At 35.4% G+C, this 23,444-nt stretch overlaps 1 protein-coding gene across 11 annotated transcripts in view; it reads left to right on the top strand.

The window, feature by feature from the left end:
* ROBO2 (roundabout guidance receptor 2) overlaps positions 1-23,444 on the top strand; it is a 1,411,015-nt gene that overhangs the window by 1,226,938 nt on the left and 160,633 nt on the right. For all 11 annotated transcript variants that reach the window (XM_073231817.1, XM_073231816.1, XM_073231815.1 and 8 more), the window contains exon 4: positions 1,971-2,091. In XM_073231817.1, coding sequence (XP_073087918.1) covers positions 1,971-2,091 — 121 coding nt within the window. The remainder of the gene's footprint in view (positions 1-1,970; positions 2,092-23,444) is intronic.

Raw genomic sequence — 23,444 nt, 5'->3', positions numbered from 1 at the left:
TGTTTTTTTCAGCTGATTCACTCAACATTTGTGTGTGAAGTTTGTGAGTGAGAACCAGTCCACTGAAATAATAGGTGATGCCCCAACTTTCTGACATTATTTTTAATATAATTTTTATGTTCAGTACAGTAAATGAGAACAAATATATTTTATTTAAAATAATGTCTCATTTAACTGAACAACTGTTTCAATGTCTATCAAAAGTCCATATGATCTGGGTATCTACTATATTTAAAAATATCATAAATGAGGATTTTTTTTCGTATGTGCACATTATGATTACATGATAACAGAGAACCAGATAGGCCATATAAGTGATCACAACCTATATTCATATGATTCTGGCTAGAACTGTTGACACTATGAGGTTCACCATTGCCAAGAAGAATTTGGTTCCCAGTGATCTGTGCTTGGGTACCAAACTTACGGACATGTGCTCATGGTGATGGAATAAAATCAATGTTTAAGGCTTTTCAGTTCAGGTTTGTATAATTAAGCTTTTTCTTTTAACCAACTACCCTCAAAATATAGTGGTTTATAATAACTATTTTATTTAACTTTTGTTCTAGCAGTCAACTGGCAGTTCTTTGCTCTGCGCCAGATTGGCTAATCTTTGCTGGGCCTTCTTACATTTTGGTGGCTTGTTTAAAGGTGACTGGCAGCTGGATGAACTAGGATAACTTCACTCACATGTCTGGCAACTGACTGACTGTCAGCTGGGCACCACGGCCTTTCTCACGGCCTCTGACTTTCTAGCAGGCTGTCTTAGGCTGGCTCCTGTGCGCTCTCAGGGTTCCAAAGGCACCAATAGAAGTCCCAGTGTGTGAGCACCTTTCTTCTAGTGAAACACTGATTTAATTCCCTTGGTCAAATCATGTTGACAAATTTAGTGTCAAGGGGAGGAGAAATGGCCTTCATGGTCATTTTTATAACATACCATTCATTATGCCTTATGGCATATAACTGACAATAGGTTGCCATAGGTTGACAGTCTTTTCTTCCCGTAAAAAAAAAAAAAGTTGGAAATCCCTTTCAGTGGATGAGTTTTGTCTATGAAATAAATATTAACAGGGAAAACCAGCATATTCTTATCTCATATCGCTTTAAGACCACTCAATCCTTGAAAAGTTAAGATTGTTGAATTGGATAAATACCAAACAGAACCACAAAAAAACCTGGAATTGGGAAAGAAGCTATAAGTTGATGATATGCCTACTGAAGGCCTAATTCTGTTTTAATGTCCTCTTTAACAAACAGACATTTTAACATTATTCTATTTGTTTACTCAGTCAATAAATACTTCTCATTTAAGAAACATGTAGGGAACATCTAATAGAAGCCAATAATTTGTACCAACTCATGTTCATCACTTAATAATTTTTTTCATCTAACCTCCCTCCTCTTCAGAAATTATCTCATAAATACAACTAAGATGAGACAAAGATAATTAATACTAATAATTGAAATGTAAGCTCCATGAAGACATAGTTTTATGTTATTTGGCTTAGTACTAAATCCCAAGAGCCAAGGACACTGCCTAGCCCATAGATGTACTTAGTAAATACTTGTTGAATCTGTCTGAGTCAGTGGGGTTCCATTGTATTCTAGTGCCCCTTTCTGATGGCAAACGTCAATAGCAATTCATTCAACAAAATCTCAGAGAGAAAACCATCCACAGGGATTTAATGAGGGCCAATCACAAGACGCAAAGTAGGACCAGGCAAGAGAGAAGATGACTGTCTTACAGAAGCATTCTCTAGAAAGGGAACTTAGAGACTTACATTGAGAGAGAATTTAAGAGAAGTGGCCATGCAGAGGCCAAAATAGTAGGAGAGTTTTCTGTCTTAGACACTCAGCCATTTATTTTAGGAAAAAAAAATGTGCTTATTCAAAATTATGTATCAGTGACCTTTCCTTTCCTGTTTATTTTCCTTCCCCTTTTCTTTTCTTTTCTTTTTTTCTTTTAACAGATCCGTGGTGGAAAACTGATGATCTCCAATACCAGGAAAAGTGACGCAGGGATGTACACCTGTGTTGGCACCAATATGGTGGGAGAAAGAGACAGTGACCCGGCAGAGCTGACAGTCTTTGGTAAAACTCTCTTTTAAATTATAAGTTGCTGTTTATGCTTACTTCTCCTTTGCTTTTAAATGTTTTTTTTAAATATCAGGCCATTTAGGGACAGTTACTTATGACTTGTGAGCAGTTACAGCCTGCAATTGTCTTGTTTTCTAGTTGTCTTTCAGATGAAACTTGTATTATGAAGAAAAATAAAACCTACGAAACATTAATTCATCTACTTTATTAATAGATTTATAGGACTTTGCCTGTCATCAGAACATAAAAAAAGGATCTTCCTCGTGATCTATTTAAGATATATCCATTTAAAGTTTATCACTCATTCCACTGTGATGCTTTTATCAAGTATCTATTTTTTTAGAGTACAGTGCAAAGACATTTCACTTATTATCTACTGTAGAAAATTTCAAATTGAGGTACTTACAGTTTTAGCTCATTATAAAAATACCAGCTAGCTAACTATATACCTATGCACACTCAAAATTAGAAAAAAGTAAACTATTTTATTATGATATTCATGTTCCTTAAACTTTAAGAATCAAGTGACTCTTCAGCTCAAGTAATTCAGTTACAGGCTAAAACTTGATTAGATCTGTTTCATAGAAATAGTAGAGAAAGCAGTAGTCAGAAGGCAATTGTAGATAATAAAGTTGGTTCAGTAAATAAAATTAAGGAAAATACTACAGGGAAGCTCTGGAAAATTGAAAGAGAAGTAAAATGACAAAGAATTGGGGAAACAGGGATCCTAAAGATACTGTAGCAATCTTTTAGGAGACATTGAAGTTCCATCAAATCTCTGTATGGAGTTACATATTATGTATATATACATACACATATCCATGTACACACAGGTATATATATATACACATGATTATGTAGTTATTGATATTTTAGTAAAATATTTAACTATTACAGATACTATGTGATTTTTTAAATATAAAATATAATTGTAATTTTTAAATTACTTCTTTTGTGCCACTAAAATAAATTGCTGGTTCCATGCATGAAATGATAAGATCCCATTTCTGGTCATTCATTTCTCTAGAACACACCTAAGGGTAGCATCGGAATCCTGAATACATCCCTTAAAGAAACTTCTTTTACAGTTTAGGATGTGCTATCCCATGGTGCAGTGGGACATCACGGTGCATAAACAGCCATAAGAATTCTGATTTCCACTGCATTTAAAATGTTAAGGTGTATTTTCTGAACACATACCAGAGTGCAGTCCTCCCTCCTGTATCACTCCTGAGTACTGAGTAATCTCTGGTGATACTCTTGTGGATGCTAAGCAGCTTGAAGTCCCAAATGACAAAACCAGGGAAAAATCCCATAATTCATTAAAGAATTGAATAGTGAAAATAAAATTGTTCCAAGTATGCATATAAATTTATGTAGAGCTCAGACAAGTATCAGTTTGCCCTTAAATTTCATGTAGTTGTCTTTAAGAGGCTCAGAATGATCTTCGCTCTGTAATGAATAAAATACAGTTTGCCTCGTAAGATATGAAATTAGTGGTCACTAAACATTAGCACTGAAAACCTACAAGTATAGTTATTCTATTTAAAGAAACACTCATAGTTATTTTTCTATAACTATCACAAACTTTGGAACAGAAAAATCTTTCATTATAGCAGTATATACTGCCTTCAGAAGGAAACTGAGAGGGTTTAATGCCATTATGCAGCAATTAGACTTACTAAAATGTGACTATGATGATATGAACTATTTACCTGACTTTCCCCAAAGACATGAGGATAACTATAGGCGATCCTTAAAGATGTCAGGAGTTACAGGGAATTTCTGAATTATTTGGAAAATAGCTATAAACCAGAGAGATTGGATTTGTCTAGAAGCAGTTCCTCTGGAAGAATTTATTTAGAAAACTGAGAAACATTTATCTGATGGTGTAAACTGGTTCAGAACTGATTTAAGGGATTATAATACAATATTAAGTAGAGAAATTAAAATTCGTTATTGATAAGAAACAATATCCAAACCCAGAAATAAAACATAAAACAGTAGTGATGGTCCAAATTAAGGGTATGACAAGTATTGCATGAAAAAGACCCCTTTTGTAGTTTGATTCCACAATTCTTAGAGAAAATAAAATAAAAAGTATACTATGTACAAGAAGGCCTTCATTTTACTTTGGTGCTCTTGTATCCAATACATGATTTTTTAATAAACCTCTTTATATTTCAGCATTGTTAGATGTATAACTTCTTTTCTTTTTCTTTTGCATCAGAATTTTTAATTTACTGTATTTTTGGGCAGTTGTCCAATTCCTACTTTAAAGACTTAAGAACTTTGTCCTATGCCTCAGTATCATAGTTTTTAATTAATAGCTCAGCACACATTTGAAATAAGGACAGTTTTCCTTGTCTGTTAATCAGTGGCTTCTTACTGATAAGTAAGGATCCCATATTAATGTTTTTATTCAAGTATAGTTGATATACAATATTATATTGGTTTCAAGTATACAACATAATGATTTGACAGTTATAGACATTATTAAATGCTCACCCCACCTAATGTAGTTGTTATCTATCAACATGGAAAGATGTTACAGAACTATTGACTATATTCTCTGTGCTGTGCTATCATTGCCATGACTAATTTATATTATGATTGAGATTTTGTGCCTCTTTATCCTCTTCACCATCCCAACCCCTCCCCCATCATAACCACTTTTTAGTGTCTGTGAGTCTATTGCTGTTTTGTTCATTTTGATTTTAGATTCCACAAATAAGTGAAATCGTATGGTATTTGACTTTCTCCATCTGGCTTATTTCATTTAGCATAATACCCTCTAAATCCATCTACGTTGTGGCAAATGGCAAGATTTATTTCTTTTTCATGGATGAATAATATTCCATTATATATATATATATACCACCTCTTCTTTATCCATTCATCTGTTGACAGTCACTTAGGCTACTTTCATATCTTAGCTGTTGTAATACCACAATAAACATAAGGGTGCATAAATATATTATCATTTCTGATCTAAGACTTATAAAAGTAAAGCTGGTCACATTTTACGCATCTTTTTCTCAATTTCAATTTCATATAGCAAACATTCTTTAAAAATCTGGCTAATTACTCTATAACTACAGGAGGTTTTTAAATGTCCTTTGCAACTCAATCTTTAGCATGTGTGATACAGAAAAAGCAACTGATGATATTTAATTGTTCAAAAAATATAGTAGTTATAAATGAGAAGAAAAACAATGAAAGGAATAAAGGGTCTTTGACAATACAATAGTCATATGCAGGTATTTTGATTCTTTAGTGAGTGGTATAGGACTTAGAATTTTTGTTTATTTGAAAACTGCAACTTAATATTGAACAAAATAGGCCCTTTAAACATGGTCAGTGTAATTTAATTTTCAGTGTTACTGTGACATACTCAATGAATAATTTATTGTTTGTTCTTCTTTTCTAGTCATTGGTTATTACACCCTAGTTAAATAGGCAAAATCAACTCTAAAATTTAGAAGTAGGCATCATAGTGTAAATGAACAGTAAAATCTATGACTTACTCTAGATGCCTTCATAAAGAATATTCTCTAGCTCTTTATGTATGTTAATTAAGTTCCAAAAATCCTGAAGACAGAGAAATGAGTTGAATTACATAAGTGAATTGTTAATTCTGGGTAGGAGATAACTGTTGTCCAAAATTTAACTTTCATTGTAAACAAAAAAATAACATGACTTTTTTCAAGTGATTTTTAAATGCTTATTAAAGTAGTACATGAAAAATATATTATATGTTACATTTCTAATGGACATTATAAAATTATAAGTATTACAAAACATAATAAAGTACAGAAGTATCTTGCTTCACCTCTACTGCCAACACACACACATAAATACACACACACACACACACACACTTTCTGTCTCTCTCTCTCTCTCTCTCTCATATTGAACATTCCTGACACCCTGTTTTGTCTTTTTCTTTCTTTTATTCTGGAATATATTTCCATATACCTAAATATGTGCTTATTCTGCAATTTTATTCATGATTTTGAGTTCCTGTTTTAGAAGATGATTTAACCCATTTATATCCCCTCCTCCACCTTCTCACCTCCACACCCCTTTCTTTTTGCCCTTCCAATATAGACATTAGAAACTTTGGTCATATTAATATTCAGAATTTGAGTAATTATTACCATGTAAATGTTGACTGGAAGTAAAGTATTACACTATTATGATTGCATTTCTTTTCAGGCACATTTGTTCTTCTTTGGATTAATAATAATGCAATTTTTTGTTCCACTTAGTTATGGTTTTCTATACTTGTCATCAAGTCTTCTTGAAATCTCTAATAAAAGGTTTTAAATCCTCTAATTCTATTTAGCTTTTGAGTCCAGCCTCGCAATAGCCTTTCCAGAGGTCTCAGACCTCCTGCCCAATCTGACAAGACTGGATGCTGTTTAGACCTCCAGAAACTTCATCCTGACAGTTGCCTTCCCTTTCCTCCGATGCTGGATTCCCTGTTTCTGGCATTCTGTATTTGTTTATTTCTTGGTTAACTCCTATATTCAGAACAATGTTTCTCTCCTGTTTTCTGGCTTGTTAGGAGCCGAGAGCATATTCCAGACCAAAATGTCTTTATTGTATCCAAAGCCTAATTGATAGTTTGCTTATAGGATTTTACTATATATACATTCTTTTTTTCCTTCCAAATATTAACATCATGACTCCAATATCATTTAGTTTTCCCTATTGATCTTGAGAGGTTTACTGTGCTTCTGATCCCTAAGTGATCAGTTTTTTTTTTCTTTCCCAACTGTTAGTACTGTCTGGTGATGTTGATTTTCAGTTATTGGGTGAAAGATAATAGTTGATGGTCTGGGTGTAGTTGAGACACGAAGACACAAAGCTATGAGGGAGGATGCCTCAGAACCACCCCTTGGAAAATACCTGTTTTATTGATAACCTGTAGCCTTCATTTAAGAATTCAAGACATACAGTGTATTTAATTTTTTAATTGAAATATTGATATACAACCTTATATTAGTTTCACATATGCAACACAGTGGTTCAGCAGTTACCCCATATTATTAAATCCTCACCTTCACTAGTACAGTTACTGTTAACATAGAATGAATTATTGTCTATTTTTCCATGCTGCACTACTATCCCTGTGACCAACTTATAGTATGATTGAGAATTTTTGTGCCCCTATCCCCCTCACCCTCACCACCCACCTATCCCCTTCCCCACTGTAACCACCAGTCACTTCTCAGTGACTATGAGTCTACTGCTGTTTCATTCATTCTATTTTGCTTTGTTTTTATACTTTCCAAAAAGTAAAATCATATGATATTTGTCTTTCCCCACCTGCCTTATTTCACTGAGCATAATACCCTCTAGTTCCATCCATATTGTTACAAATGGCAGGATTTCTTTATTTTCATGGCTTAATAATGTTCCATTGTGTACATGTATCACATCTTTATCCATTTATCTATTGATGGACACTTAGGTTGCTTCCATATCTTGGTTATTGCAAATACTGCAGCAGTAAACATAGGGCTGCATATATCTTTCAGTTTAGGGATTTTGTTTTCTTTGGGTAAATTCCTGGAAGTAGAATTGCTGGGTCAAACTGTATTTCTGTTTTCAGTTTTTTGAGAAACCTCCTTACTGCTCTCCATCACCGTTGCACCAATTTATATTCCCACCAACAGTGTAGGAGAGTTACCATTTCTTCACATCCTTGCCAACATTTGTTATTTCTTGTCTTGTGGATAGTGACCATTCTAATTGGTGGGAAGAGATATCTCATTGTGGTTTTGATTTACATTTCCTTGATGATTAGGGCCATGTGGAGCATCTTTTCATGTGTCTGTTGGCCATCTTCATTTCTTCTTTGGAGAAAGGTCTGTTCAATCCTCTGGCCATTTTTTAAGTCAGGTTATTGGTTTTTTTTGGTGTTGAGGTATATGAGTTCTTTATATATTTTGCTTGTTAACCCCTTATCAGGTGAATCATTTACAGATATATATATTCTCCAATATTGTAAGTTGCCTTTTTGTTCCACTGATGATGTCCTTTGCTGTAAGTTGTATTTAATATTAAGATAATTGTTGGGAGCAATATAGATCTTTTAAAAAATATTTACTTGCAAACTCTAAGACAGCAAAATATTTTTTATTCATTCACTCATTTAACAAATATCTCTTGAGTACCTACTATGTGCCAAGCCCTGTTTAAATGTTTAAATATAGTAAATATGTTAGAGAGATGAATAGACAGGTGCCCAATTTTCAGCAAGATTGTCATACCATGTTTTCAACAATAACATGAAACTTGGCTTCTAATACATGGTGAGAGAAGTATTTTTTTCCCTCTGATAACTTTTACCTATGTCTGTCTTTGCTTCACAAGATGATTTCTCTCAGAGAAAGAAAATCTTGGCAAGAAAATTAATTAAGGCAGCCAAGATTTATTTAATCACATTCAGACAGACTGACCATTATCATCCAGTCTGTTTTGGAAGGGCACAACGGTTCACATTCGATGGCTCTCATCACCCTTCTGCCTAGTTAAATAAAAGGAGAAGTCATAGTTCTAGCCATCAGACTTCCCAGTTTAATGGACACTGTAGGGCGGCAGGTCCTCTTGGGTCAGCTAAAGGTAAGGTAAGGTTTATAAGCAGTGGTTAGCTTCAATGGTCTTTTATTACATAGCTTTGGTCTTACAGGTCCTACAAGACTTCAAGGACTCATCTGTGTAATTAATTATTGCCAGAATACCACTTTTATAATGTCAAGCAAAGTTTATTTTAAAATTGTTAAGGTTGTCCTAGTAATAGGTGTCACTGCACAGCTCTGCCAATTCTACAACCATATTCAGCGGTTGAATGCAGTTGAAAAGAGAAATTGTTCACTGAGCACTTAATTTACTTCACTACAGAATGCAAATAAGAAACTTAAGAGATATTACGCAACCACAGTTCAGATTTAAGGTACTTGTGTTAAATTGAATATTTTGCTTCCTGAGTAATATTGACATAATGACGAGATTTGGATTTGATATTATTACAGCTGCATACAAAGTTGGGTTTTCCAGAATGCCAATTTGGAACTAAATTGACCTGACTACTTGAGAGCTGTGCTTTACGTGGTGCCACACTGCCAAACAACACTCCTGTCTCAAGAGAGATTAACCTAGTAAGCAAGTTATGCAGGTGATTCAAATCCAGTTTATCTCACATAAAAAAAAATGTTAATTGCATTGGCACAGACATTGCCTCTGATCGCTCCCTGGCTATGTAATTAGGGCTCAGGCCATTCAGAGGGACTCTAAATCTAATTGATAAGCACTCAGCAAACAGCCCTTGAGATTTATTCCCCCACCCCTGTTTTTCAATATGTGATCAGACATAAGGTAATAACATGGAAAAATCAGTGACCTTATTTTACATGCCTTAATATTAAGTTTCCTCATTATTTAGCAGTTCATTGTAATTTATTTCCCGTCTATGTATTTTAATTGTGCAGAGTTTCATGGGGTACAAACTCCACGGGGCATTAATGGATAGATACTGAATGTGATCACTTAGCAATTTACTGGGAGATTCTCTTATCAAATTACTTTCTAATCCTTATATCTTTACATTTCTTTACAGATGATTCTGACACAAAACAGTAAATCCCAACACATTTCTTTGTAATTATAATTTCCTTCTGAAAGGGGTGTGGCTTTGTTTTCTGTTTATAACAGAAGCCACTGCAAAGGCAAAGCATTTAACATTAATTTTTCTGCTTGTACAACTTCCTTAGTCTTTAATATTCATGTTCTTTTATTCTTAATATTCTGGAAATAAAGTCTAGTTAAAGAAATTGGGAAACAATTCTTATAAAAAGATTATTTCCATCTAAATAAATATTAGGCAAGCCTACAGTTTTTAACATACTGTATTGTGTAGACAGTTAAAATTGCAAAGTAGAAGGTGAGTTTAGTGTAATTAGCAGAAAACAATGGGAATAATGAATAATACAATTTAGAGATAATTGCTGTAATGGGTGCTATGGAAATTCTCAGAATAATACTTTAAAAGTTGTGACCAAATACAATGTAGTAGTAAATTTTAATGTTACTTTGTTGGAAGGCACAACCTAAGACACTCAGATGTAAACCCCACCTTGATAGACCAGGTATATACAAATGACTTTCACCTGGGTTATTCTTTGCACTGCACCCTTTTTTTTTTCCTATCAATTGAATTACATTTTTCAGCATGAACCTATGTTAGGCTTCCAAAAATTATATACCACATACCCTCCCGTGCTTATTGAGTTGCTAGGCAACTAGACTTTGCTTGAGGGCAGAAGGGAATAGGGAAGGTTCTTTGAGAAACTCACCACCCCCGCTGAGTTCATCAGAACAACGGCAGGGGATCCTGTATCTTGCTTCTTCTTGAAATTATAAATCAGGTGTTTCAAATATCTCCATACAGAACAAGGGACTTAAACTACATATGATAGCCCAAAACACCCAGGAATCCTGATGGTGTTCCTTGGATGAAAAGCCAGCTAGATTTTGTGACAACTCTAATGTAAAGTTTGTCCCTCAATTTAATTATATTCATATGTTGCAATTTTGTGTCTGGTAGTGTGCTAAAGGAAACATACAAAAATTTTGCCTGAAAATATTCATGTTTCTTTTTTTTAAATTTAATCCCTTTTTTAAATTTACTTTTATTTTTTACTTATTTTACTTTATTTTTTGAAGAACATTATGTTTACTAGGCTCTCCCCTACCCCAAGTCCCCCCCTCAAACCCCATTATAGTCACTGTCCATCACCATGGTAAGATGTTGTAGAATCACTACTTGTCTTCTCTGTGTTGCAAAGCCCTCCCCTTTCCCCAACCCCCACATTATACATGCTAATCATAATACCCCCTTTCTTCTTCCCCACCCTTACCCCTCCCTACCGTCCCATTCTCCCCAGTTCCTTTCCCTTTGGTAACTGTTAGTCCATTCTTGGGTTCTGTGATTCTGCTGCTGTTTTGTTCCTTCAGTTTTTCCTTGTTCTTATACTCCACAGATATCATTTGGTATTTCTCTTTCTCCGCTTGGCTTATTTGACTGAGCATAATACCCTCTAGCTCCATCCATGTTGTTGCAAATGATAGGATTTGTTTTCTTCTTATGGCTGAATAATTCCATTGTGTATATGTACCACATCTTCTTTATCCATTCATCTACTGATGGACACTTAGGTTGCTTCGATTTCGTGGCTATTGTAAATAGTGCTGTGATAAATATAGGGATACATATGTCTTTTTGAGTCTGGGCTCCTGCATTCTTAGGGTAAATTCCTAGGAGTGGAATTCCTGGGTCAAATGGTAAGTCTATTTTGAGCATTTTGAGGAGCCTCCATATTGCTTTCCACAATGGTTGAACTAATTTAGATTCCCACCAGCAGTGTAGAAGGGTTCCCCTTTCTCCGCAACTTCGCCAACATTTGTTGTTGTTTGTCTTTTGGATGGTGGCCACCCTTACGGGTGTGAGGTGATATCTCATTGTGGTTTTAATTTGCATTTCTCTGATAACTAGCGAATGTGGAGCATCTTTTCATGTGTCTGTTGGCCATTTGAATTTCTTCTTTGGATAACTGTTCAGCTCCTCTGCACATTTTTTAATTGGAATATTTGCTTTTTGTTTGTTGAGGAGCATGAGCTCTTTATATATTTTGGATGTCAAGCCTTTATCGGATCTGTCATTTACAAAAATATTCTCCCATACTGTAGGGTACCTTTTTGTTCTATTGACGGTGTCCTTTGCTGTACAGAAGCTTTTCAGCTTGATATAGTCCCACTTGTTCATTTCTGCTATTGTTTTCCTTGCCCAGGGAGATATATTCATAAAGAAGTCACTAATGTTCACATCCATGTGTTAAGATATTTTTGCCTATGTTTTTTTCTAAGAGTTTTATGGTTTCATGAGTTACATTCAGGTCTTTAATCCATTTTGAATTTACTTTTCTGTATGGGGTTAGACAGTGATCCAGTTTCATTCTCTTACATGTAGCTGTCCAGTTCTGCTAGCAACATCTGTTGAAGAGACTGTCATTTCCCCATTGTATGTCCATGGCTCCTTTATTGAATATTAATTGACCATATATGTTTGGGTTAATGTCTGGAGTCTCTAATCTGTTCCACTGGTCTGTGGCTCTGTTCTTGTGCCAGTACCAAATTGTCTTGATTACTATGGCTTTGTAGTAGAGCTTGAAGTTGGGGAGTGAGATCCACACCACTTTAACCTTCCTTCTCAGGATTGCTTTGGCTATTCGGGGTCTTTGGTGTTTCCATATAAATTTTTGAACTATTTGTTCCAGTTCGTTGAAGAATGTTGTTGGTAATTTGATAGGGATTGTGTCAAATCTGTATATTGCTTTAGGCAGGACAGCCATTTTAATGATATTAATTCTTCCTAGCCAAGAGCATGGGATGAGTTTCCATTTGTTAGGGTCCACTTTAACTTCTCTTAAGAGTGTCTTATAGATTTCGGGGTATAGATCTTTCATTTCTTTGGTTAGATTTATTCCAAGGTATTTTATTCTTTTTGATGCAATTGTGAATGGAATTGTTTTCCTGATTTCTCTTTCTATTGGCTCGTTGTTAGTGTATAGGAAAGCCACAGATTTCTGTGTGTTAATTTTGTATCCTGCAACTTTGCTGTATTCTGATAACAGTTTTAGTAGTTTTGGAGTGGAGTCTTTAGGGTTTTTTATGTACAATATCATGTTATCTGCAAATAGTGACAGTTTAACTTCTTCTTTACCAATCTGGATTCCTTGTATTTCTTTGTTTTGTCTAATTGCCATGGCTAGGACCTCCCGTACTATGTTAAATAACAGTGGGGAGAGTGGGCATCCCTATCTTGTTCCTGATTGCAGAGGAAAAGCTTTCAGCTTCTCAATGTTCAGTATGATGTTGGGTGTGGGTTTATCATATATGGCCTTTATTATGTTGAGGTACTTGCCCTCTATACCCATTTTGCTGATATTCTTTATCATGAATGGAAGTTGAATTTTATTGAATGCTTTTTCAGCATCTATGGAGATGATCATGTGTTTCTTTTTGTTGATGTGGTGGATGATGTTGATGGATTTTCGAATGTTGTACAATCCTTGCATCCCTGGGATGAATCCCACTTGGTCATGGTGTACAATCCTTTTGATGTATTTTTGAATTCTGTTTGCTAATATTTTGTTGAGTATTTTTGCATGTACATTCATCAGGGTTATTGGTCTGTAGTTTTCTTTTTTGGTGGTGTCTTTGGTATTAGGGTGATGTTTTGGTATTAGGGTGATGTTGGCTTCATAGAATGAGTTTGGGAGTATTCCCTCCTCTGCTATTTTTTGCAAAACATTAAGGAGAATGGGTATTATATCTTCTCTGTATGTCTGATAAAATTCCGAGGTAAATCCATCTGGCCCGGGGGATTTTTGTTCTTGGGTAGTTTTTTGATTACTGCATCAATTTCTTTGCTGGTAATTGATTTGTTTAGATTTTGTGTTTCTTTCTTGGTCAGTCTTGGAAGGTTGTATTTTTCTAGGAAGTTGTCCATTTCTTCTGGGTTTTCCAACTTCTTAGCATATACGTTTTCATAGTAGTCTCTAATAATTCTTTGTATTTCTGTTGGGTCCGTCGTGATGTTGACTTTCTCATTTCTGATTCTGTTGATGTGTGTTGATTCTCTTTTTCTTTTAATATGTCTGGGTAGATGCTTATCTATTTTATTTATTTTCTCAATTAACCATTTTTCTATTGTTTTATTCTTCTCAATTTTGTTTATTTCTTCTCTGATCTTTATTATGTCTGTCCTTATGCTGACTATAGGCCTCATTTGTTCTTCTTTTTCCAATTTTGATAACTGTGATGTTAAACTATTCATTTGAGTTTGTTCTTCCTTCTTTAAATATGCCTGGTTTGCTATATACTTTCCTCTTAAGACTGCTTTTGCTGCATCCCACAGAAGTTGGGGCTTTGTGTTGCTGTTGTTATTTATTTCCATATATTTCTGGATCTCCATTTTAATTTGGTCATTGATCCATTGACTATTTAGGAGCATATTTTTAAGCCTCCATGTGTTTGTGAGCCTTTTTGCTTTCTTGGTACAATTTATTTCTAGTTTTATACCTTTGTGGTCTGAGAAGTTGGTTGGTAGGATTTCAATCTCTTTGAATTTCCTGAGGCTCTATTTGTGGCCTAGTATGTGGTCTATTCTGGAGAATGTTCCATGTACACTTGAGAAGAATGTGTATCCTGTTGCTTTTGGTTGGAGATTTCTATAGATGTCTATTAGGTCCATCTGTTGTAGTGTGTTGTTCAGTGCCTCTGTGTCCTTACTTATTTTCTGTCTGGTGGCTCTGTCTTTGGAGTGAATGGTGTGTTGAAGTCTCCTAAAATGAAAGCATTGCAGTCTATTTCCTCCTTTAGTTCTGTTAGTATTTGTTTCACATATGCTGGTGCTCCTGTGTTGGTTGCATATATATTTATAATGGTTATATCCTCTTGTTGGACTGAGTCCTTTATCATTATGTAATGTCCTTCTTTATCTCTTGTTACTTTCTTTGTTTTGATGTCTGTCTGATACTCGTACTGCAACTCCTGCTTTTTTCTCACTATTGTTTGCATGAAATATCTTTTTCCATCCCTTGACTTTTAGTCTGTGCATGTCTTTGGATTTGAGGTGAGTCTCTTGTAAGCAGCATATAGATGGGTCTTGTTTTTTTTAACCATTCAGTGACTCTATGTCTTTTGATTGGTGCATTCAGTCCATTTACATTTAGGGTGATTATCGATAGGTATGTACTTATTGCCATTTCAGGCTTTAGATTCGTGGTTACCAAAGGTTCCAGTTTACTTTCCTTACTATCTAAGAGTGTAACTTAACTCACTTAGTATGCTGTTACAAACACAATCTAAAGGTTCTTTTCTATTTCTCGTCCTTTTTCTTCCTCCTTCATTCTTTATATATTAGGTATCAGATTCTATACTTTTTCTCTATCCCTTTATTGGCTTTGAGGATAGTCAATTTAATTTTGCATTTACCTCACAATCAGCTGCTCCACCCTCCCTACCATGATTTTACTACCTCTGGTGACAGCTATCCACCCCTAGGAACACTTCCATCTATAGCAGTCCCTCCAAAATAGACTGCAGAGATGGTTTGTGGGAGGTAAACTCTCTCAGCTTTTGCTTATTTGGAAATTGTTTAATCCCTCCTTCAAATTTAAATGAATTCTCACCGGATAAAGTAATCTTGGTTCCAGGCCCTTCTGTTTCATGGCATTAAATACATCGTGCCACTCCCTTCTGGCCTTAAGGTTTCTGCTGAGAAATCTGTTGTTAGTCTGATGGGCTTTCCTTTGTATGTAATCTCATTTCTGCCTCTGGCTGCCTTTAACAGTCTGTCCTTATCCTTGATCTTTCACATTTTAATTACTATGTGTCTTGCTGTTGTCTTCCTTGGGTCCCTTGTGTAGAGGGATCTGTAGGTCTCCATGGCCTGAGAGACTATTTCCTTTCCCAGATTGGGGAAGTTTTCAGCAACTACCTCCTCAAAGACATTTTCTATCCCTTTTTCTCTCTCTTCTTCTTCTGGTATCCCTATAAGGCAAATATTGTTTCGCCTGGATTGGTCACACAGTTCTCTCAATATTCTTTCATTTTTAGAGATCCTTTTTTCTCTCTGTGTGTCTGCTTCTTTGTATTCCTCTTCTCTAGTTTCTATTTCATTTATTGTCTCTTCCACCGTATCCAACCTGCTTTTAATACCCTCCATTGTGTTCTTTAATGATTGGATCTCTGACCTGAATTCATTCCTGAGTTCTTGGATGTCTTTCTGTACCTCCATTAGGATGTTGATTATTTTTATTTTGAACTCCCTTTCAGGAAGAGTCACGAGGTCCATATCATTTAAATCTTTCTCGGGAGTTGTATTAACAATTTTACTCTGGGCAAGGTTCCTTTGGCGTTTATGTTTGTATATGGCGCCCTCTAGTGTCCACAATCTCTATTTTGGAGCTGCTGAGCCCCTGAAGCAATGTCAGGGGTCACAGAGGAGCGGTACTGGGGGTAGGAAAAAGCTGTTCCCCACCTCCTGGCTCTTATGCCTGTCTCCCCTGCTTGAGCTATTGGGCCAGACACACAGGTATAAGTTTTTGTCCAGAGCAGCCAGATATGGATCCCTGCTTTCCTCAAGCAGCCGGAATCCCAGTCTCCCCAGGAACTCTGCCTGTATTAACTTTCCAACCCAGTAGTCATACCAGTCTCATGAAAGCACCATGAAATGTAGGTTTGTGCTCCCAGAGCAGATATCCGGAGTTAGGTATTCAGCAGTCCCAAGCCTTCCACTCCCTTCCTGCTCCATTTCTCTTTATAATGGTTATATCCTCTTGTTCCGTTTCTCTTCCTCCCACCGGTGAGCTGGGGTGGGGAAAGGGCTCGGGATCCGCGGAGCCACAGCTCTGGTATGTTACCCCGTTCGCTGAGGTCTGCTCTTTTCTCCAGGTGTGTGCAGTCTGACGTGTCCTCTTTCCTGTTGCTCTCTCAGGATTAGTTGCGCCAATTAAATTTTCTAATTGTATCCAGTTTTAGGATGAAGCCTCTGTCTCTCCTCTCACGCCACCGTCTTTAATCTGTATCTCTCATGTGTTTCTTAATGGAATTGGTCTCCTATGCTGATATGCAATTTATTTTGTAGTCATTATCATGCCATGAAAATTTTCCATGATAGAGATAGATAGAAAGCTGATAGGTAGATTTTTACATACCAGTGATTTACTAGTTCTTCCATATATGAATTTGCTACAACTTACCCTAAAGTACCCCATTTTCCAATACTGCCACCATTGCTCCTATGACCCAATGTAGTCCCAATGTAGTTATTTTTCTTAAAGTTATCAATAATCAGTTATTGTTCTGAATTTGTATTGCAGAGTATCTGCAAATAATTTTTTTTTTCATACTCATACTCTCGTTTTTTTTTTTTTTAATTGATTACTAATCCTGGCAAGTCCATCTTGTTCCTTGTTTTAATAGGTGTGACTTAAGTATATTATTTTTTAAAATAATATTTGCATTGTTATATCTTCATCATGCTTAAGAAGTTTCTTTTGATTCTTTCCTTATTTAGATTTTTTAAATCCAAGATCTTTTATATAGCTTACAGATATGATTGTTTATTTTTCTTCATTTCTTTCTAAGTTGACTTCTTTATATTATTAAGAATGCATTTGAATTCAAGTAACAGAAAACTGACTAACAATGGCTTAAGCATAAGGGTGCATCTTGCTCATATCTACCATTTCTCTGATGAATGAATACACACACTCACACACACCATATCATTGGTTTACCTGCCAGTATGTTCCAATTTTTCCATAGGATGCACTATATTAACATGTGCTGAATGAGTGAGTGGATGAAACATGCACTATATTAACATGTGCTGAATGAGTGAGTGGATGAAACAATCCTCTTAGACCACACATGCATATACCAAGTTGCAGTACAATACCCTCATAAAGTTAGAGGGGGATCCTCACCAGAGAGATAATTTCTCAGTCTCAGTGAGTGAAAGCAGCAGTGTTTTTGCTGTGTTAACTTTGGGTTATTGCAGTTCTTAGATGACTTGGATGAACATCCTCAGCTGATAGCTCAGAAAAAGTCAGTCCTGCTGTCTGTGCTAATGATTGTTTTTTTTTTTTTTTACTGTTAACACTCTAGGCACTCATAAAGAGATACACATATCCCTCAATTTCTGAAATTTTGTTACACCACTTCACTTTTAAAAAAAATTTATTAAGGTATTATTTATATACCCTCTTATGAAGATTTCACATGAAAAAACAATGTAGTTACTACATTTACCCATATTATCAAGTCCCCACCCATACCCCAAAGCAGTCACTGTCCACCAGTGTAGTAAGATGACACAGATTCACTGTTTGCCTCTCTTTTGCTACACTGTTTTCCCTGTGACCCCCCACACCATGTATACTAAACATAATAGCCCTCAATCCCCATCTCCCTCCCTCCTAACCCTCCCTCCCACACCCCTCCCCTTTGGTAACCACTACTCCCTTCTTGGAGTCTGTGAGTTTACTGCTATATTGTTCCTTCATTTTTGCTTCATTGTTATACTCCACAAATAAGGGAAATCATTTGGCACTTATCGTTCTCCCCCTGGCTTATTTCACTAGGCATAATATCCTCCAGCTACATTCATGTTGTTGCAAATGCTGGGATTTGTTTCTTTCTTATGGCTGAATAGTATTCCATTGTGTAAATGTAGAACATCTTTTTTATCCATGTTCTGATGGACACTTAGGTTGCTTCCATATCTTGGCTATTGTAAATAATACTGGGATAAACATAGGGTGCACATGTCTTTTTGATTCTTAGAAATTGTATTCTTTGGGTAAATTCCAAGAAGTGGGATTCCCGGGTCAAATAGTGTTTCTAGTTTTAGTTATTTTTTTAGGAACCTCCATATTGCTTTCCACAATGGTTGAACTAGCTTACATTCCTACCAGCAGTGTAGGCCGGTTCTTCTTTCTCCACATCCTCGCCACCATTTGCTGTTCTTAGTCTTTTCGGTGCTGGCCATCCTTACTGGTGTAAGGTGATATCTTATTGTGGTTTTAATTTGCATTTTCCAGATGATTAATGATATAGAGCATCTTTTCATGTGTCTGTTGGCATCTGATTTTCTTCTCTGGAGAATTGTCTCTTCATATCCTCTGCCCATTTTTTATTCGGGTTATTTGATTTTTTGGGTGTTGAGCCGTGTGAGTTCTTTGTACATTTTGGATGTTAACCCCTTGTTAGATATGTCACATACAAATATCGTCTCCCATACAGTATGATACCTCTATGTTCGTTGATGGTGTCCTTTGCCATACAGAAACTTTTTAGTTTGATGTAGTCCCATGTGTTCATTTTTGCTTGTTTCCCTTCCTACAGGGTATGTGTTCAGGAAGTTGTTTATGTTTATATTCAAGAAATTTTTGCCTATATTTTTTTCTAAGAATGTTATGGTTTAATGACTTACATTCAGGTCTTTGATCCATTTTTAGTTTACTTTTGTGTATGGGGTTAAACAATAATCCAGTTTCATTCTCTTGAATGTAGCTGTCCAGTTTTGCAACACCAGTTGTTGAAGAGACTGTCATTTCCCCATTGTATATCCATGGTTCCTTTATCATTTATTAATTGACCATATGTGGTTGGGTTTATATCAGGGCTCTCTAGTCTGTTCCATTGGTCTGTGGTTCTGTTCTTGTGCCAGTACCATATTTTCTTGAACACTGGCTTTGTAGTAGAGCTTGAAGTTGGGGAGCATAATCCCTCCCACTTTATTCTTCCTTCTCAGGATTGCTTTGGCTATTCCAGGTCTTTTGTGGTTTCATATGAATTTTAGAATGATTTGCTCTAGTTCATTGAAGAATGCTGTTGGTATTTTGATAGGAATTGCATTGAATCTGTAGATTGCTATAGGCAGGATGGCCATTGTGACAATACTAATCTTCCTATCCACAAGCATGGGTTGTGTTTCCATTTATTGGTATCTTCTTTAATTTCTCTCATAAGTGTCTTGTAGTTTTCAGAGTATAGGTCTTTCACTTCCTTGCTTAGATTTATTCCTAGGTGTTTCATTCTTTTTGATGCAATTGTGAATGAAATTGTTTTCCTGATTTCTTTTTTTCTAGTTCTTCATTAGTGTATAGAAATGCACAGATTTCTGTGTATTAATTTGGTATTCCACACATTTGCTGAATTCAGATATTAGATCTAGTTGATTTGGAGTGGATTTTTTAGGGTTTTTTATGTGCAACATCATGTCATCTGCAAACTGAGACAATTTAACTTCTTCCTTGCCAGTCTGGATACCTTTTATTTCTTTGTGTTGTCTGATTGCCATGACTAAGACATCCAGACTATGTTAAATAGAAGTGGGGAGAGTGGGCATCCTTGTCTTGTTCCTGATCTTAAAAGAAAAGCTTTCAGCTTCTCACTGTTAAGTATGATGTTGGCTGTGGGTTTGTCATATATGACCTTTATTATGTTGAGGTACTAGCCCTCTATATCCATCTTGTTGAGAATTTTTATCATTAATGGATGTTGAATTTTTTCAAATGCTTTTTCAGCATCCATAGAGATGATCATGTCATTTTTGTCCTGTATTTGTTAATGTGGTGGATGATGTTGATGGATTTTCAAATATTATACCATGCTTGCATCCTTGAGATGAATCCCACTTGACCATGGTGGTTGATCCTCTTGATGTATTTTTGAATTCAGTTTGCTAATATTTTGTTGAGTATTTTTGCATCTATGTTCATCAAGGATATTGGTCTGTAATTTTCTTTTTTTGTGGTTTCTTTGCCTGGTTTTGGTATTAGAATGATGCTGGCCATGTAGAATGATTTTGGGAGTATTCCCTCCTCTTCTACTTTTTGGAAAACTTTAAGGAGGATGCATATTAGGTCTTCACTAAATGTTTAATAAAACTTAGCAGTGAAGCCAACTGTCCAGGGGTTTTGTTCTTAGGTAGTTCTTTGATTACCAGTTCAATTTCATTGCTGGTAATTGGTCTATTCAGATTTTCTGTTTCTTTCTGGGTTAGCATTGGAAGGTTGTATTTTTCTAGAAAGTTGTCCATTTTTTCTAGGTTATCCAGTTTGTTGGCATATAATTTTTTATAGTATACTCTAGTAATTATTTTTATTTCTGTGGTGTCTGTAGTGATTTTTCCTTTCTCATTTCTGATTCTGTTTATGTATATAGACTCTCTTTTTTCCCTGATAATTCTGGCTAGGGGTTTATCTACTTTCTTTATTTTCTTGAAGAACCAGCTCTTGCTTTCATTGATTCTTTCTATTATTTTATTCTTCTCAATTTTATTTATTTATGCTGTAATCTTCATTATGTCCCTCTTCTACTGACTTTGGGCCTCATTAGTTGTTCTTTTTCTAGTTTCATTAATTGTGATTTTAGAGTGTTCTTCTTTCCTGGGGTAGGCCTGTATGGCAATATACTTTCCTCTTAGCATGGTGTTTGCTGCATCCCACAGATTTTGCAGTCTTGAATTATTGTTGTCATTTGTCTCCATATATTGCTTGATCTTTGTTTTTATTTGGTCATTGATCCATTGATTATTTAGGAGCATGTTGTGAAGCCTCCATGTGTTTGTGGGATTTTTCCTTTCCTTTGCGTAATTTATTTCTAGTTTCATACCTTTATGGTCTGAGAAACCGGTTGGTAAAATTTCAATTTTTTAATTTACCAAGGCTCTTTTTGTGGCCCAGTATATGACCTATTCTTGAAAATGTTCCATGTGCACTTGAGAAGAACGTGTATTCTGCTTTTGTGTGTAGAGTCTGTAAATGTCTGTTAGATCCAACTGTTCTAAGGTGTTGTTCAGTGCCTCTGTGTCCTTACTTATTTTCTGTCTGGTTTATCTATCCTTCAGATTGAGTGGAGTGTTGGGGTCTCCTAGAACAAAAGCATTGCATTCTATTTCCCCTTTTAATTCTGTTAGTATTCATTTCACATATGTAGGTGCTCCTGTGTTGGGCACATAGATATTTATAATGGTTATATCTTCTTGTTGGATTGACCCTTTAATCATTATGTAATGTCCTTCTTTGTTTCTTTTGACTTTCTTTGTTTTGAAGTCGATTTTACCTGATACAAGTACTGTAACTCCTGCTTTTTTCTCCCTATTAGTTGAATGAAATATCTTTTTCCATCCTTTCACTTTTATTCTTTGTATGTCTTTGGGTCTAAATTGAGTCTCTTGTAGGCAGCATATAGATGGGTCCTGTTTTTTTAACCATTCAGTGACTCTATGACTTTTGATTGGTGCATTCAGTCCATTTGCATTTACACCCCTTCAGTTTTAGGAAAGATATAGTAAAGTACCTGTTTTCCTTAATTGAAAGAAATCCAAAGAGGATTTTCACTTTATGCCATGACTTTAATAATGTGGGTCTTCCATTAAAGTTAAGTGGAATAAGTTGAACTTTTGGAAAGTGGGGAGTAAACAGTCTTTTCTTTACACCATTTTAGCTAAGGAAAGGCTTACTAGGCTCATTCCACTTCCGAATAACAGGGCAGCCCCTCGCTGATCCAATTGCCTATGTTTTGTCAGAAACTGTATAGCTCGGTATCACCTATACCAGCACTGAATTAGTTATTTGGAGCATATAATGTCTAGAGTTCAAAAGGATAATACTAAGTTATTCCAACCAACATGCATATTTTTTCTGTTGTGTTGGAGCACACTTAGCTGCTAATTGCTTCTGACTACCTAAAATCTTTATAAACAATGTTTTCTCCCTGAAAGTTTTACAGGTTATTTCTAAATTCTACATTTAAAAAACTGTGATAAAATCCTATTTGCCTTGTTTTATGCCTTGGGATTTTGGGGTCCCCATGTGCAGATACTCGAACATATGCAGATCTTTTAAAAGATAAACATTTAAAAATGTTTTAAAGAACATTTTGTTCCCTACTGTCAATTTCACTGTGGGGAGATGCAATTGTCTTCCTTCTCATGGCCAGTGATGGTTGACTATTACAATCAAATACAGCTCTTGCAACTCATAGTTGTTAAGTATAAGTCTGCATTTAGTCAATAAAGCCATATACTTCCATTCTATACTCTTAACATGTGTTATTTAAAGTGATTTATTTTCTTTATAGGTTTCTTGTTAAATATGTTTCCATTTTTGTACCACTGTATTCACATGTTTAAATTCAGTTTGAAACTAAAGTCCTAAGTGACTAAATATGGCCATATGGCTAGATAAATTGTGTCAACTCCCTATGGATTTCATCTTTTTTTTTCCTTGACTTCTCTTTCTACTTCAGTATGTAGCAATATAGGCTTTCCTATGATTTGGAGGCAAGTGATAATAAAAATTTAAATGGTGTTTTCTCTGTATCAAACCATTATCAAAAGGGAAAAAGCTAGACAATGAATTGAAGTGTCTAATGTTATATAAAACTACTGTTTTTTTTGTATATTTCCCTTAGATGGTAAGATTCTCATGGACAAAGATTTATTTTTCCCTAGCTCTATGTACAGGGGATCTAGAATGCAGGTTAATCTGCCTGGGACATATGAAAACACAAGAATAAAGGACATAAACACTAAAATGAAACACCAGAGAAATAAAGAACATATAATTAAAGAAAAAATGAGCAAATATCTGAAATACTTAGAAAAACGTAATGGGAAGTGGCCTTAGAAAGTTATGTATGATAGCCAATATTTTACAAGAATTAATAATGACAGTGATTTTATTTTTTAAAAAATCAGA

This window comes from Manis javanica, chromosome 3 (genome assembly GCF_040802235.1).
Source record: "Manis javanica isolate MJ-LG chromosome 3, MJ_LKY, whole genome shotgun sequence".
NCBI classification, from domain to species: domain Eukaryota; kingdom Metazoa; phylum Chordata; class Mammalia; order Pholidota; family Manidae; genus Manis; species Manis javanica.
The sequence above is the reverse complement of the archived record's forward strand: the minus strand, read 5'-3'. Positions and strand labels throughout refer to the sequence as shown.